General features: G+C 43.7%; 1 protein-coding gene and 1 long non-coding RNA gene across 6 annotated transcripts; one reads left to right on the forward strand and one right to left on the reverse strand.

The window, feature by feature from the left end:
- Window positions 1-554: 554 nt before the first annotated feature.
- LOC145431939 (CD27 antigen-like) lies at window positions 555-15,434 on the forward strand. 5 transcript variants are annotated; one of them, XM_080308378.1, is made up of 6 exons: window positions 555-695; window positions 2,975-3,044; window positions 3,196-3,247; window positions 3,508-3,618; window positions 3,779-3,922; window positions 15,109-15,434. In XM_080308378.1, exons 2-6 carry the CDS (start codon window positions 2,976-2,978, stop codon window positions 15,126-15,128), a joined length of 396 nt encoding a protein of 131 aa, XP_080164504.1. In that variant the 5' UTR covers window positions 555-695; window position 2,975; the 3' UTR covers window positions 15,129-15,434. The 5 variants fall into 5 exon arrangements, with proteins under 5 accessions (XP_080164504.1, XP_080164502.1, XP_080164506.1 ...); XM_080308376.1 differs by lacking the exon at window positions 15,109-15,434 and adding an exon at window positions 4,297-4,855; XM_080308377.1 differs by lacking the exon at window positions 15,109-15,434 and adding an exon at window positions 4,297-4,855 and having other exon boundaries at window positions 593-695; window positions 2,953-3,044.
- On the reverse strand, window positions 13,503-14,088 carry LOC113017829 (uncharacterized). The gene is made up of 2 exons (XR_013912268.1): window positions 13,953-14,088; window positions 13,503-13,616 (listed from the first exon to the last, which is right to left on the reverse strand). It is a non-coding gene; the product is annotated as an uncharacterized LOC113017829 (long non-coding RNA).
- Window positions 15,435-16,007: the final 573 nt, after the last annotated feature.

Consider the following 16,007-nt stretch of genomic DNA (forward strand, 5'->3'; position numbering starts at 1 on the left):
ATCAGGATTTTTATGACAAATTCTTAAATATTTTGAAAAAACGTAAACATTTGTAGTAGTCGTCTGACCACTGAGCTGGTCGATTTGGTGCAAGAAGACTGTTTCTATAATGATGTGGGAGAAGATATGCATTGACAAAGAACAATTATACAGAATTTAGTCAAGGATAACATGGCAAAAGCAAACAGTCCAAACAATGAAATCAAGATTTTGGCCTCCGTAACCTGCGAGCTACATCTGTGACACAGCAGAGGCTGATTTGTTCCTTGATTCATTTGGACACATTCGTTTACCCTAAATCTGTAAATAAACGGTCGAATTAGCTTATATTTCCTGTGCAGGTGCAGAAACTTTTAACAATAATACAACATAGTCACCGTAGTAAGTCGCATGTCTATATCACCATCGTTTTGGTGTCAGCCTTAAGCAGACCAAACCACCCTGCTGTTCACAGAGAGTTCACACATTGATCATATTGACGATGTTGGAGCTCCAATCATTTCATATGAGTCACATCTGAAATCCCACAAACACCGTAGTCTGCTTTGAACTTTGTAGTTTTCGGGAAAGGTGAGGGAGCAATGACCACAGTGTTGGGAGGTTGTTTTTTAGTTTTGAACGTAACCGTAGTCTCTGTCTGTTGCACTTCAAAGACCAACTAAAAGTACTGGATGATAGAGTCACTCAAGGGTCATGTAAGTGTTGTTAATAATCTTTATTTTTTTAGCAGTAATGCTTATTATTATAGATTAGAGTGAAGGCTGTATCTTTGAGTAAAGCTGCATGGTTGAGCAGAATCACTTTGAGGATAGTGGAAAAACAAAAAGGCCGTCATGTAATAATGTAAGTTAGTCACCGAGTGCCAAAATAATATTTAGATTGTGAATCAACAGGAAATTGCTTAAAAAAAGACTAAACATAGCTGCTGAAGCTATTTCACCAAGGTGCTTGATGTATAGAAGTGAACCTACGTTTTGCACATAGAAAAGAAGAGCAAAGCAAAACTGTACCATAAGAAACAATCAGTAGTCTAACCTGAAAAACAAAATATGCTGACCTGCTGAAAATGGATGATTTGTTCTATTTAGTTTTCCTTTCCTTATGAAAAAAAATGTCGTTGGTGAACGCATCACATACCTCATTTTTACTTTAGTTATGTCTATTGGCATATTTAACCTACATGTTCCTTTGTAGGAAAACACATACAGCGCACAGCTGTCAGGTGGACGCCCCCTCCATCACAACTCTATTATCAGACACTGTTTTAAATGGTGTTGTTTCTTCTGTGTAGATGAACCAGGTGAAATAACTTGTTTCAGCAGTAGGGTGCAGTTTAGCTCATGCATGTGTTGCAGTTGTAATCAGCTGAGCGCCATTCTGAAAAGATCAGGCGTCGGGTGCATTGTTAAAGGCATAAAACACCGTCTCTCTTTGTACCGTTACACTTTAACGCACTGAGTGAATTTATGTGTATGCATGTGCCAGTGTGTATGTTTATGGGCCTTCTGTCTGACCAGCGAGTGTTTTTAAGAAGACTCTTACCGGGGTAGATGCACAACATTAAGAAGGATCAAACTGTAAAATCTCATATTGTCTCAAGCAGTTCAACGCCAACAAAATGACTTTTGTGTTTTCATGGTGACCACGTGAAAAATTCAGAATCTGATGATCATCTAGGTTTTCTTTCCCAGTTACGCTGTTTCTTTATGAGTGTATGCCAAGTAAAGTCAGTGTAAAAATATCTCAGTTCAGGAAGATGAACGGAAATGCAAATGCTTTTGTGAAATGATGGCTTTGATATTATATGCATAACAGAAATATAGCTTTGAATATATATTCGTGTTTAAAGAACAGAGCTGAATGAAGACTCCACGGTGGAAATGATGGCAGATGAGAGCAAAAGAGTTTTTGTTTTCTGTCTTCACACAACAGAAAAACTTATTTACCAAATTTTTTAAAGAAAATTATTCCACAGAGTCAGAACTATTGATCTAAAATCCAAATGTGTGACTTTGCAGCTTTAAACATCAAGAAAAAGTAACTTTGGCTGGAAAAGGCTTCACTGCAGAGCTGCTGTATGTAATATGTCGAGAGACGCTGGATGAATGAATAAAAGATGCAACTGAGCAACAAGGCGTGCAGTTTTTTCCCTGTATTAAGTTCAACAGTTTTTTTCTAACAGTTATCTGAAGGCACTTTATACCAAGATAAAGACCCTGAAGCATTACAGATAAAAAAAAAATGAAAGAGAGAATCATCCAAAGCTCGTTAAGTAACCACTTCATGAAATTTTGGAGAAAGACAAACTCTTTCTCTTTACTCTTCCTATCCATCTTAACATTAAACTCAAAACCTAAAAGAAGTGTTCCTCTGTTAACACCTTTATCCTTTATACTTGATTATCCTTATTTCAAATTTTACATTTTACATGGAAAAACAGGGATTTTTTCCAGGACTTCAATTTGGAAATATAAAGCGCTTAAAACACTTTAAAACCTACAAATATTTAACATGGAAAATGTTGCCATATTAATATATAATCAACTCAACAGTTGGCTTACAGCTAAATTAAACAGTAAAAGAAAAACAAATGTACTTAAATATGTTTGTGAAGGTTTCCAGACTTGATGCATAAATGTTAGTCAGTTTTAGCAGGCTGGTAGGGGTCGGAGTGTGGGAAGCAGCAATATGTAACCAGGTAAAGAAAGAATAACACAGATGTTCAGCAAGATGACAGAGAAAGATACAAAAAGACAAAAGGGTGGGGCACACTTTGAGGAAGTTAGCAAAAACAACAGAAGTTGAACAACAGGAACATGATACTGAAGGAAAAGATTTCCTTTTTCCTTTTAATTTTGACATTTATTGTTTTATTGTAATAACCTTTATTTGTGATATTAACTTGGTAGTTGCGTTAGCTTTTATAGATTTTGATCCTTGGCCTTTTCGCAGTAGTGTTCACATCTGTCCACAGAATGGGATTGGTGCAATACTCTGTGGCCCTCCTGATGTTATCCACACAGTTGGTGCTCAGCTTTCCCACAGTAAGACTTTTTTTCTTTAACCCAGTCGCCTTAATTATTGCATACACTTTTATCAAATAAGAAAAATAGTTGACATGAGTGAATGTGGCATGGATGATGAGTTAATGAGGACTTTTTCATTTTAGTGATTTATATCTATCTGTGTTGACAGCCAAAGAACACCTACAACGTTGGTGGGAGAGAGTGTAAATATTGTCCTGCAGGTAGGAAATGTGTGATAACTTGATGTGAGCTTCTATTAATATTTTTAAAATTCTGTTCATCAGTTTACATTTACTCAGAAATATGAATCTCGTTTAGGTACCGTGGTGTGAAGTATGGTTCTTTCTTGTCTGTGTGTTGTTTTGATTTTCTGCATTGATGAAAAATGACGCAGGCTGAGTTCGTGCAGTATGACCACATCCTTCACCGATACTCACTCCGAGTCAGCAAGTCTTTCCTCTTGTTTTTTCTGTTCTCACAGGTATGTATCAGAGTGATTGTACAACATGTGAACACTGTCCTGCTGGAAGTTACACAACTGACTTGAACTATGAAGATGAATGCCATCTCTGCTTTGGAGACTGCAACCCTAGTAAAGAAAGTTTTCATTTCCACCTTTAATGATTTCATCAGGATTTTGATATACCCGTGATCTCTGGGTTTCTATAAAAAGCTGATAAACCATTAATAGTAACTCCACATGTACTGTGATGACTACTCCATATAATAATCTCTATTTCACTCTTTCTCAGAGTTGCATCTTAAAGTGGTTCAGAACTGCACCAGTACGTCTGATATTAAATGTGACTGCGAGGATGGTTTTAGATGCATCAGGTGGGCCCATGACAAAAAGAACTGCTTGTCTTGTGAGAAGATGCCAGACCCAACCCCAACCAGTAAGTACCGAGAAGAACACTTTGAATTCTCATGTCAGATAAGCTCAAACCAACAGTGGGCAAAATGACCAGTGTCAAAGCAAACAACTTTACCGCAGCCATTAAAAAACAAAAGAAAAAAAATAGCTGACAGGATATGTAATCTTAGCTCTGGCTCCCGTTATTATCAGATCATTCTGAGAACAGGTTCCTCTCAAGTTGCCATGAATATGCAAAACTTGTCTAATATGAACAGGTTTGAAAATATTCCTGGAAATCTTTATGCTCTCTAAAAAATGCAATGCCATCAAGCTGACATGAAAGTGTCACAAAGGAAATGCTTTTCTATGTTCTAGAGTACTCTTTATAATAATCTCTATTTCACTCTTTCTCAGAGTTTCATTTTAAAGTGGTTCAGAACTACACCAGTACGTCTGATATGAAATGTGACTGCGAGGATGGTTTTAGATGCATCAGGTGGACCCAAGAGGGAAACTGAGTGTCTCGTGAGAAGATGCCAAACAACTAAAATACAAATGCTTTAGTGAAATCAGTGTATGATTCCTGCAATGTTGTAAGCATGAAAGTGTGTTTAAAGAGCTCAATGAAGTCTGTCCACAGTTACACACTAAAAAGAAAAAGCAAAAACTTTTGTTAAGCCACAGAAATCTGTTTGCTTTATTTAGCTTTTTAGGGGAAATGATGGCAGAGAAAAGGCAAAAGTGTTTTTGATTTCTGTCTTCCCACATCATGAAGCCCTACTTCAAAATATTTTTAGTTTAGAAAATTTCACCACACAATCTGATGACAATCGTGTACAACTCCAAATGTTTGACTTCACTGCTTTAAACATTAGGAAAAAGTAATTGTGGCCAAAAAGCGTCACTGCAGAGCGGCTGCATGCAATATGTCAAGAAAGCTGAATGAATAAAAGATGCAAATGAGCAAAAACAACACGCGCAGTTATTATTTGTAAAAACCAACATTTCCCTGTATTACAATCAGATGAGTTTTAAATATGGTCAAACACCAACAACAGTCATCTGGAGGCACTTTAATTCAAGATAAACACCTTACAATATTATAAATAGAAAGCCAAATACACAGTCATCCTTTTGATGATTTTAACAATATTTAGAAGAAGAAAACACCCGTGTCATGAACAGGGCACGTGGCAGGCAGAAACATTCCACTGTGTTGACACTTTTACAGATTACCCTTAATACAAATTTTAGACGACAGTGTAAAGATGCCAGGCAATTTTCTATCAGAGTGACTGATCACTGCACGACAAATGCTCTTTATCAATCAGTCTAAAACTTCATACAGATACGTTTTATTTAAATAGTTATCGTGACAATAAGCTATTGTATTTATTTCATAACCCGACACCTTTCTTACCGTCCAAAGTTTTAAATAGATGCAGACTGTCAAGTGATTTATCTGTGATGACTAATTATGAACACTCATCTAACAGGGTAATAATGCAAACTTCTGCATATTACCACACTCCTATATTTTTTTTATACTGAATGAGGAAATGAAGACGAAAGAAATGAAGAAATGAAGTTTGTTCAGTTTGTTGAAGAAAACCCATCACCCAGTAGGTTAGCTTCACACAGCTTGTTACTCCAGTGACTCATTTGAGTTTCTGTGGTTTCAGTAAACCTGCTTTTTCTTACACACTCATTAAATAACAATTTGAATGAACGTAATAAAATCATGGAAAGGATTCCCACGTGATTAGCATTACGCAATTTTGTTGGTCCAGCTTAAGGTACTTGAGCTGGACCAACTTAGTTGGTTCATCATCAATTCATCCAACTTTTGCAGTTGATTCCAACTTAAATCAATTGACTTACTGCTAATAGAAAAACATTTATTAATGTGGAAATCCGTTCCATGATTGTTTTAAGTTCATTTAAAGACTTATACTTTGGTGTGGTGAGCATTTCGCCAGTCTCACACAGCGAGACAGACAACCAGCACAGGTAATCAAGATTCACCATCATCAATTCACCTGACGCAGTGGTTCCCAAGCTTTTTTTGCTGGGCCCCCCTTGTTTTACAAGAAAAATGTTCGCGCCCTCCCCCCTTCTCGCGCGTGCACGCGCGCACGCACTAACACATCCTCCAACCACACACACCCATATTTTGCTCCACTGCCGTTTATTTCACACCTCAAACATTTAGTAAACAATTAAGCAAATACAAGTAATCTGCAATAAATTACAGGTAGTAATAAAATAAACTACTAACTCTTACGCTGCGTCGCACCTACACGGGTATTTTTGAAAACGCAGCTGTTTCGTCCACACGTAAACGGCGTTTCGAATCACCGAAAACGGAGATTTTTTAAACTCCTTTTTTGCCTTTATGTGTGGACGAGGAATACAGAGTTGGTCACGCAATGTCAAAGGTATGTGCCTTTTTCACGTCACGCTGTGCACACGTTATTTTTTACATGAGATGAATTGCAGAATGGCAGATAGAGACAAAATACTGTTAATCTGACTATCTTCAGGTTTTACACATCTTACATATACACACGCAGTTACTGTCCCTCCATTTAGAAAGGCAGAGGCGTCAGGGTGTGATTATTTTATGTGTAGTTTTTATTTTTTTTTCATGTGTAATAATATTCAACATTGCTATCAATACATTTTTCAAAAAATGCCTCTCTGTGCAAAATGGGTTTAAAAACATACTGTTGGGATACTGTTTGTAATGGAGGAGGTCACTGTAAGTGGGATGGACTTGACCTCCTGACTATGACTGATGTAGATGATAAGGTGCTGACTCTAAGAATCCACAATCTCAACAGGGTTGTCCGATAAGAACAGATGGCATATCCACAAAATCCACTGCCACTCAGGTATCTGTCGTTCACTCATTTATTTAGCAAGAATCCGAAGCACACATCCATAATGTGAGTGAGGGGATTTAACAGACTGTAAAATGCTATATGCCGTGTGGTGAGTGATGGTGTGGTTTCTGTTGGAAAGAACATAAAAGTCTCCCATAATTAGGTGAACAGAGTGAATTAAATGTGTAATACAACAATACAAACAATACTGGATAGTGGAACATTCAACCAAAATAAGGGAGTGTCAACAAATGCTAATTTTACTATTTACATAAATCCTAACTAGGCACTTTACATTAGAGCTAACATGAGAAATTAGTGACGGTCCCTTAATGACCGCACGGCAGAGGCTGCTTCGCAGTAAACGGCAGTAACAATCGGTAAACAAAGTGTGCGCCAAGGATTAAACAAGGGAGGATAATGGCCGCAGCAAAGAACAAACACGATAAAACACAGAAACTTACAGTCTCATGGACGCACACCGCTAACAGCATTAGAGGAATGAAAATCCACACGGTGAGTAAAACTCTGCTGACTCTTCCCACCTGCAGCTCCGACCGAACTCTCTGCGTCGACATGTGCGTAATGATGAGGTAGAATTGTGTCTTCTGATTGGTGAAGAGAATGGGTTGCCTCACCGCTCATTGGCTAAACGGCAGCCGTATGCTGATATCTTACTCCGCAGATGCGGCTCCGTTCGTGAGTTCTGCGAACTGGCTGGCCTTTTGTACAGCCGCCCCCAACTTTGCGGAGCAAAGGTGCACTTCACTTAAGAAGGTCAGGCAGTAGACTCCGGTGGAAGAGCTGGAAGTCTGATAAGTCGTCCCACTGATCGTGTATATGTCTTGTCTCCAACCTGTATCTGAACGGTTCGAACCCTGCCATCTGCTCCAGGGATTACTTGGCTGACCTTACCAACTGGCCATAGGGCACGAGGGAGCTGCTGGTCCACAATGAGAACGATAGTGCCAACAGTCAACTCATCTCTTTCCTGCTGCCATTTGTGCCGCATCTGGAGTGAAGGTAGATAATTCCGGATGTAGTGGATCCAGAATTGATCCGCCAAGGCTTGACATTGTCTCCACCTACGACGGCTCAGGAGTTCGGCTTCTGGGTAGACGACCTGTGGCATACCGGAATTAGGCCGCCCCATCAACAACATGTTGGGAGTGATCGGATCAACGTCTGCTACGTCTGAGGAGACATAACCTAGCAGCTTAGAGTTGATGATGCTCTCTACCTCGCTGAGTATCGTCCTAAAGACTTCCTCGGTGACATGCTGCGAGCCGAGAATGGTATGCAGCGCAGACTTGATGGAACGAATCTCCCGTTCCCAGGAACCACCAAAATGTGGAGCCTGTGGAGGGTTGAAACGAAAATGAATCTGCTGGCTGGCCAACTGTGACTTCAGAGCTGGGCCGAGTGCGTTGAAAGCCTCCTGGAGTTCAGAGCTACCACCTCTGAAGTTGGTACCTTGATCCGACAGCAGTTCGAAGGGCTTCCCACGTCTCGAGATGAAACGACGCAGTCCCATCAGGAATGAGTCAGTGTCCATGCTGGCAAGCAGATCAAGGTAGACTGCGTGGGTCGTTAGGCATTTGAAGATGATCCCCCACCGTTTCTCTGTACGCCGCCCCATCTTGACAAGGTATGGGCCAAAGCAATCCACCCCAGTTGAATAGAAGGCTGGGCGATGAAGTCTTAAACTGGATAATGGAAGGTCAGCCATCTTGGGAATGACCGGCTGGCTGCGCCACCTCCTGCATTCAGGACAGTTGTACTGGTGCTTCCGGACGGCCTCTCGTCCTCGAAGTATCCAGAATCTGCGCCGGAGCTCAGCAAAGACCCTCTCGGAGCCCGGGTGAGCAAGCTGGCGATCGCAATCCTGGACGATGAGCTTTGTGATAGGATGCTGAGGGTCAAGAACGACAGGATGCAAGATGTCTTGACTGAGGGTTTCACATCTGCGAAGCCGCCCCCCTACCCGAATCAGTTGAGCCTCTGGGTCATACTCAGGAGCTAAGGCAAGTAGGCGACTGCTGGCAGCTACCGGTTTGTGAGATGACAGCCGAACAAAATCTTCAGGGAAACTGTCTTCCTGTACCTTCCGGAGGAGTGCTAACTCCGCTTGCCTGTAATCCTCTGCCGTGGGTGTCGAGTCAGCAGCTGTCCCATGGACAGCTCGAACGTAAGCTTCCAGCAAGGTCTGGTAGCCACTGAAAGAACCAACATCAGGTAGATGTGGATCAGGTATTCTGGTGATGTTCCCACAGAAGCTCTCCTTCCGCAGCTCTGATGAATCATCAAGGGAAACGTGGTTCGGGAGCTCCGGGCAGTATGATGCCGCCTGCCAGAGAAAAGGTGGGCCCCGGCGCCACCGATGATGAGAGGTGAGCTGTGAGAGCCGTAATCCTCGAGTGATGTCGTCGGCAGGATTGTCGCCTGATCTGACATATCTCCACAGGCTCCCTTCAGTTAGCTCTTGAATATCTGCAACTCTAGAGCCCACAAAGATCTTGTAGCGGCAGGATTGGGACTGGAGCCAGTTCAGGACTGTAGTGGAGTCGGTCCAATAGACAATGCTTGAGATATGAAGGGTGAGTTCCCTCTTGAGGACGGCAGCAAGCTGGGCTCCCACATGAGCAGCACAGAGCTCCAACCTCGGAATGGACTGTTGACGGACGGGAGCAACTCGAGATCGGGCAGCTAGGAAGGCTACCTGGATTCCCCCCATATGATCTTCTGTCCGAAGGTAGGCTACAGCTCCATATGCCTTCTCAGATGCATCGGAGAAGATGTGGATGCTCTGCTTGCAAAGGGATGGGTCTGTCTCTGGCTGCACGTAACAACGTGGCAGGGAGACATCAGGGAGCTGAATCAATTCACTTTCCCATGCATGCCACAGCTGCAGCAGGTCGATTGGCAGATTTGGATCATCCCAGTCTCTCCTTTTCCTCCAGAGATGCTGCACCAGGATTTTGGCCCGAGTGGTGTAAGGAATGAGAAGGCCAAGCGGATCATACTGCTTGGCCAGAACCCGATAGATGTTGCGCATTGTGGGCTCCACCAACTGCTCAGTGTGCCGAATCTGATATCTGAGCTCGTCAGACTGACAGTGCCATTGCAGGCCCAGAGTCCGCTCTGGTACATCAGTCCCATCGGGGGAAAACCACAGTTCACTGCTCTGTGAGACTGATCCAGGTGGCATATGACTGATGAGTTCTGGGTAGTTGGAAGCCCACTGTCGTAATTCGAAGCCACCGGTGAGCAGCAACTGCTGGATTTTGTTAACCAGTTGCTGGGCTTCGGGAAATGATGCGAAGCTCTGGAGGAGATTGTCAACATAGAAACATTTCTCCACTGTGTGACGGGTATCCTCGCTGGGGCTGCTGTGATCCAGAACGTGCCGCTGCAGAGCATAGGTGGCACAGCAGGGACTGCATGTCGTCCCGAAAGGCAACACTTGCCATTCGTAAACCTCTGGTTGCCTCGTGCGATCCATATCTCTCCAGAGGAACCGGAGAAAGGGCTTGTCCTGAGTCAAGAGGTGGACCTGATGAAACATCCCCTTGATGTCACTGCTCACTGCAATGGGATACTCCCGGAAGCGAAGTAACACACCCAGGAGCGTCGAGCCCAGGGTAGGACCAGGTAGGAGATGCTGATTCAGGCTGTTACCATTGTGCACGAAAGAACAGTTGAAGACCACGCGATCCTTGCCATTATGCTGAACCATGTGGTGTGGTATGTACCAGGTGCTACCATCCATCTCCATGTCTGCGATGGTCAGTTTACTCACATAGCTTGCATCCACCAGCTTCTGAATTTCCTGGTTATAGGTGGCTGCTTGTACAGGCGTCTTCAGGAGGCGCTTCTCCGTAGCTCGCAGGTGACCCAAGACAGAGTCCTTAGTGGAATGAAGCGGGACTGGTTCCTCTTTCCACAGCAACGGGGTGGCATACCGGTTGATACCATCCACCTCCACTCTAATGGTCTTCTCCTCTAGCATCTTGACAGCCATGGTATCCTGTTTTGAACGTGTGGCCACCTTCTCATTCTGGTATGGGAGAACATCCATCTGCCAGAGCTTGGCTACATTACTGAGAAGTTCAGCACTGGGAGTCAGGGTGCTTGTGAGTAGACACTGAGGAGTGGAGGCTTGATGTAGAAGAACCTTGGCTGGACCCTGCAGAGTCCAACCCAGCCGTGTCTTGAGTGCAGCTGGTCCTCCCCGTGGACCCAGATGGACAGGCTCTATTGGAGTCAGGAGATGTGGGTAGTCAGAGCCAATCAGCAATAATGGTTGAGCTTGGTGGAACGAATGAAGTGGAAGACTTCGCAGGTGGCGGTAGGACCTTTGCAGTGCATCAGCTGGATGTGAGTGTTTGGCAAGCCCAAGCTCAGTGGCAGTGAATGCTCTTTGGATCCAGAACCGTCTCCGAGGGTCAGTGGCGGAGGCTATAGAGAAGGAAACGGAATGTCCTTCCACCGTTCTAATATCTTGTCGGATGGTTCGGAGCGCCAACTCCTCCCTCTTTCCCTGAAGGCCCAGCTCTTGGGCAGCACTGTGAAGAAGGATTGTGCGCTCTGACCCATCATCTAGGATGGCATATGTCTCTAGCTTCATTTTGCCATTATAGAGGCACACCCTGACCATTTTCAGTAGCACACAGCTGGTCCCCCATGTTGGATCAACGTAGTACGTGACGGGTTGGACAGCTTCCTCCGCCGGTCTGTCAGAACTAGTGGATCGCGATGCATTAATCTCATGGAGTGTCTCCAAATGCACCTGATTGCATTGCTGGCATCTAGCCTTCAGGTAGCATTGCGCCTCTGGATGGTCCCTTCCACATCTCCAGCACCGCTTGCCTGTCTGAATCCAAGACAACTTCTGCTCTATATTGAGCTTCTTGAAATCTGTGCACTGATTGAAATAGTGCTGAAGATTATTACAGAAGGGGCAGAATTTCTTTGGCTTCCCCAATTTGGAAACTGGACGTGATGCCTGTTTTGGAGGCTCTGGGCCTTTAGCAGGAGGGTCGTAGCCCAATAAGACGGTTGTGGTTGCCGCTGCAGATCTCTGCTTGGGTCTGGCACCCTTCCCACGATCCACACGTGGCTCTCGAGGTTGCTGATGATGATGGAAATACACATCATCATCTTGGATGCGGACTTCATATTCAAGCCACTCTGCCAAATCTGCTAAGGTTGGGATGGGTGTCTGAAGAGGATTGATGAACCGCTTAAACTGCGCTCGAAGACTGTGTGGCAGTTTGGACAGCAGTCTGGTGACGTGTGACCCACACTCTAGTTCTGCTCTCCCCTCTTTCCCAAGCTGTTCTAACATTCCCACGAGAGCCCTCACTTTCAGGGCGAAAAGACGGAACGCTCGACTGTCACCACTTCGCACCGGAGACTCTGACAACACGTCAGTGATCCGCTGCAGGGCAAGTTTGTGAGGTTGACCATACAGCTCTATCAGGGATGACATGGTCTGGCTGTATGGATAGCGACTATTGCTGTAGGAATCGGCAATAAGGAGGGCGTCTTCCAACTTGAGGTGATCGACTAGGATCTGGTACTTGAAACGTTCAGTTGCATCGTGAGGCAGGATATTGTCAAGGGCCATTCGCAAACGAGCGAACTGGCTGGGGTCATCAGACGTGAAGTATGGAATGTGTGGTGTTGGTCCCCGGTACACGGTCTCTGTACTTGGTAGAGGTTCATGCTGACCATATTTCCTCCAGGCTTTGGAATCAGTTGGCGGCCAGCGAGGCGGGTCCCCAGTCATCTCCCGGAAGCTTTCTGGTTGTTGGCGCTGAAAGGTGTATGGCTCTGCATATTCAGGGGTGACCTGCCTCTTCACACATGCTCCAGGCCCATACTCGTCCTTCACGTTAATTTTCCCGACCTGTTCAGTCACAGGAAGTTGACTGTACTGATAAGGTGACGTACATCTGAAAGGACCTGAGGCTGCTGCACTAGCAGGAATTTCTGATACTGGAGGTGGTGGAACAGGGAATGGCTCAGCACTCTGAGGATCAAGTGGAAGTGATGCCTCTGGCCAAGGTAAATCCTGTATGTCATCCTCTGGTATGTGAAAGGAACGTACCGTGTGTGGGTAGTGTCTGGAGGCATGGTCAGGATGAGGAGACTGAGGCATGGAATCAGTCCACAAGGACTGCCTCTGGTCCTGGGTACTGGGGCTTAATGCAGAAGGTTGGGGAGCTGGTGACGTCTGGAGGGCTGAGGACCGGAGAGAGAGGGCACCAAGCAGAGTCTGAACCTCTCGTCTGAGCTGATTATTATCTTCCTGCATTTCTCTCAGTGCTGATAATACCACGTCTGAGGTGCCATGCTGAGAAGTCTGGTCAGCTGGAGTGGCTGAGGTGTTGGGATGTGCCCCATGGTCATCAGGGGACTGGTTGTGCGACACATGCACCTGTGGTAGTGATCTCCTTGGCAACTGCACCAAGAAGTCATCGAGGTAACGAGGCCGATGACCATCGCGACGAGGACGAGGAGTGGATGAGAAAGCCATCTTGCCTGTGAAACTGTAACTCCGGCTCGAAGGACCTTGTAATGGAGGAGGTCACTGTAAGTGGGATGGACTTGACCTCCTGACTATGACTGATGTAGATGATAAGGTGCTGACTCTAAGAATCCACAATCTCAACAGGGTTGTCCGATAAGAACAGATGGCATATCCACAAAATCCACTGCCACTCAGGTATCTGTCGTTCACTCATTTATTTAGCAAGAATCCGAAGCACACATCCATAATGTGAGTGAGGGGATTTAACAGACTGTAAAATGCTATATGCCGTGTGGTGAGTGATGGTGTGGTTTCTGTTGGAAAGAACATAAAAGTCTCCCATAATTAGGTGAACAGAGTGAATTAAATGTGTAATACAACAATACAAACAATACTGGATAGTGGAACATTCAACCAAAATAAGGGAGTGTCAACAAATGCTAATTTTACTATTTACATAAATCCTAACTAGGCACTTTACATTAGAGCTAACATGAGAAATTAGTGACGGTCCCTTAATGACCGCACGGCAGAGGCTGCTTCGCAGTAAACGGCAGTAACAATCGGTAAACAAAGTGTGCGCCAAGGATTAAACAAGGGAGGATAATGGCCGCAGCAAAGAACAAACACGATAAAACACAGAAACTTACAGTCTCATGGACGCACACCGCTAACAGCATTAGAGGAATGAAAATCCACACGGTGAGTAAAACTCTGCTGACTCTTCCCACCTGCAGCTCCGACCGAACTCTCTGCGTCGACATGTGCGTAATGATGAGGTAGAATTGTGTCTTCTGATTGGTGAAGAGAATGGGTTGCCTCACCGCTCATTGGCTAAACGGCAGCCGTATGCTGATATCTTACTCCGCAGATGCGGCTCCGTTCGTGAGTTCTGCGAACTGGCTGGCCTTTTGTACACTGTTTGTCCTGATTAACATGAGAGCCCAGCGCTGCTCCCATGAAGGGAAAACCAATTCTGCAGGGGAGACCTACCTCGGCACTTGTGCAGGTGAAACCAAAGGGAAGATATCCTTCACCATATTTTCTAGTCTTTGGCTTAGAATGAAGTTGGTTTGGAAACATATTCAGCGATGCTTCATTTCCTGCTTTGTGTTTGTGGGCGCCCCGTGCTAGCGGTTTCCAAGCATTTTGTTTGTCCAAGCATTTTGTGGGGCCCGCCCCGCCCCACACTTTGGGAAGGTCTGACCTAACGGAAGCCAAAGCCAACAAAATTGTGCAAACTCCACGCAGAAAGGTGCCGGTCGGTGGATTCAAACTCAGGACTTTCCTGTTGTGAGGCAACAGTGCTAACAACTACATCATCATACACTCCATGCTTAAAAAATAGGAATACTATGATTGCAAAGCTTCATACAGAATTTTCATTATGTTTTATATCTCTGACAGGTTAAACCACAATAAATACTAGTTGGTTTCATAACCGCAGTGATTTGCCTGTTGTTTAAAATCCCGTGTGATCTTGTGATATCGCGAGTCCAGGCAACTAACCACTCTTGCTAGCACTTATCGCTTCATCTCAACAAGAATACGTTTAACGAGTGTTAAGTTGTTGAATTTAATGGAGATTGCATATGTTTTAATTACATTCACCACAGAAACATAAAATAATTTCTGTTCAAATTACAAGTCAGACTCTTGTAAATGTGATGACTACCCAATTTCACTTTTGGAGTGCAGGGGGCAGGACTTAATAAATGAACGCTAGTGGAATAATGTGTTAAGCAGGTATTTGTTCCACGAATTTGTTTAATTTGGAACAAATCTAATTGTGTTTACTGACTCTAGCTGGAAGTGGCCACAGCTAAAGGGACATCAATCCACCCCTGAACAAGTAGTACATGGAGATGTGCTCGATGAAGAGAGGCCCGGATGTTCAGATGGAGACTCATCACGCAGAGCAGAGACAGGCGCGCACACACTGGCTTGACATTATTCTTTATTTGTTCATCTATCCACTTTTCTTTGGTAACACTGGTAGTTACATTAAATATGTAATTTATAATTTATTTAAATAAAGAAACATTTCTTAAATGGGTAATAGAACATTACAGTGTACAACAGGTGTATGCATTTTTAATGAAGATTTATTAAAGTTATTAACTTTAAAAACATATTTTTATATAATTTTATCTTTTTTCCCCATGTATTTTCATTTATAACTTCTTTATACGGCTGATACAAATGACTAAAGTTGAAGACCCTCAACTGACTAAATGTGCTTACAGGAAAGCATTGCGTGACTCATTCATTATACACAAACCTTTTTTTACTGCCTTGCATCTGCATTTATAGTTCACCTCCTCTCTGTATTTGAAATAAATTAATTACATACAAAGCAATCTTAACTCATAACTAATTAATTTACTAAGCAAAAGATAAAAGAAAAGCAGAAAACTCCAAATATTATGTGTCAGACTAACATCATACCACCTTCTGTACAGCGGTGCTGTTCAGAGAATATATACATATATGTCAGCTTATCAGTGAGAAATATAGAAAATGGATTTCTCCATACTGTAGAAAATTTTAGAAAGGTTGGGGCACCAGTAGTGTCACCTAGAACATTTCACATGAAACACATCTGAAATACCACGAACACTGGAGTGTTTGAGGTTTGTAGTTTTGAGGACCTCCGAGAAGGTGATGAAAACGAAGGAAGTACGTTTTTTTCTTTTTTCTGTTTT

This window comes from Astatotilapia calliptera, chromosome 11 (genome assembly GCF_964374335.1).
Source record: "Astatotilapia calliptera chromosome 11, fAstCal68.1, whole genome shotgun sequence".
Classification (NCBI taxonomy): Eukaryota; Metazoa; Chordata; class Actinopteri; order Cichliformes; family Cichlidae; genus Astatotilapia; species Astatotilapia calliptera.

Excerpts from the sequence above, each read along its gene's own strand:
- LOC145431939 (XM_080308376.1), top strand. The coding sequence starts at position 2,976 with ATGGGATTGGTGCAATACTCTGTGGCCCTCCTGATGTTATCCACACAG. Across the intron at positions 3,045-3,195 it reads TGGTGCTCAGCTTTCCCACA|CCAAAGAACACCTACAACGT; the intron begins GTAAGACTTTTT and ends CTGTGTTGACAG. Across the intron at positions 3,619-3,778 it reads CTTTGGAGACTGCAACCCTA|AGTTGCATCTTAAAGTGGTT; the intron begins GTAAAGAAAGTT and ends ACTCTTTCTCAG.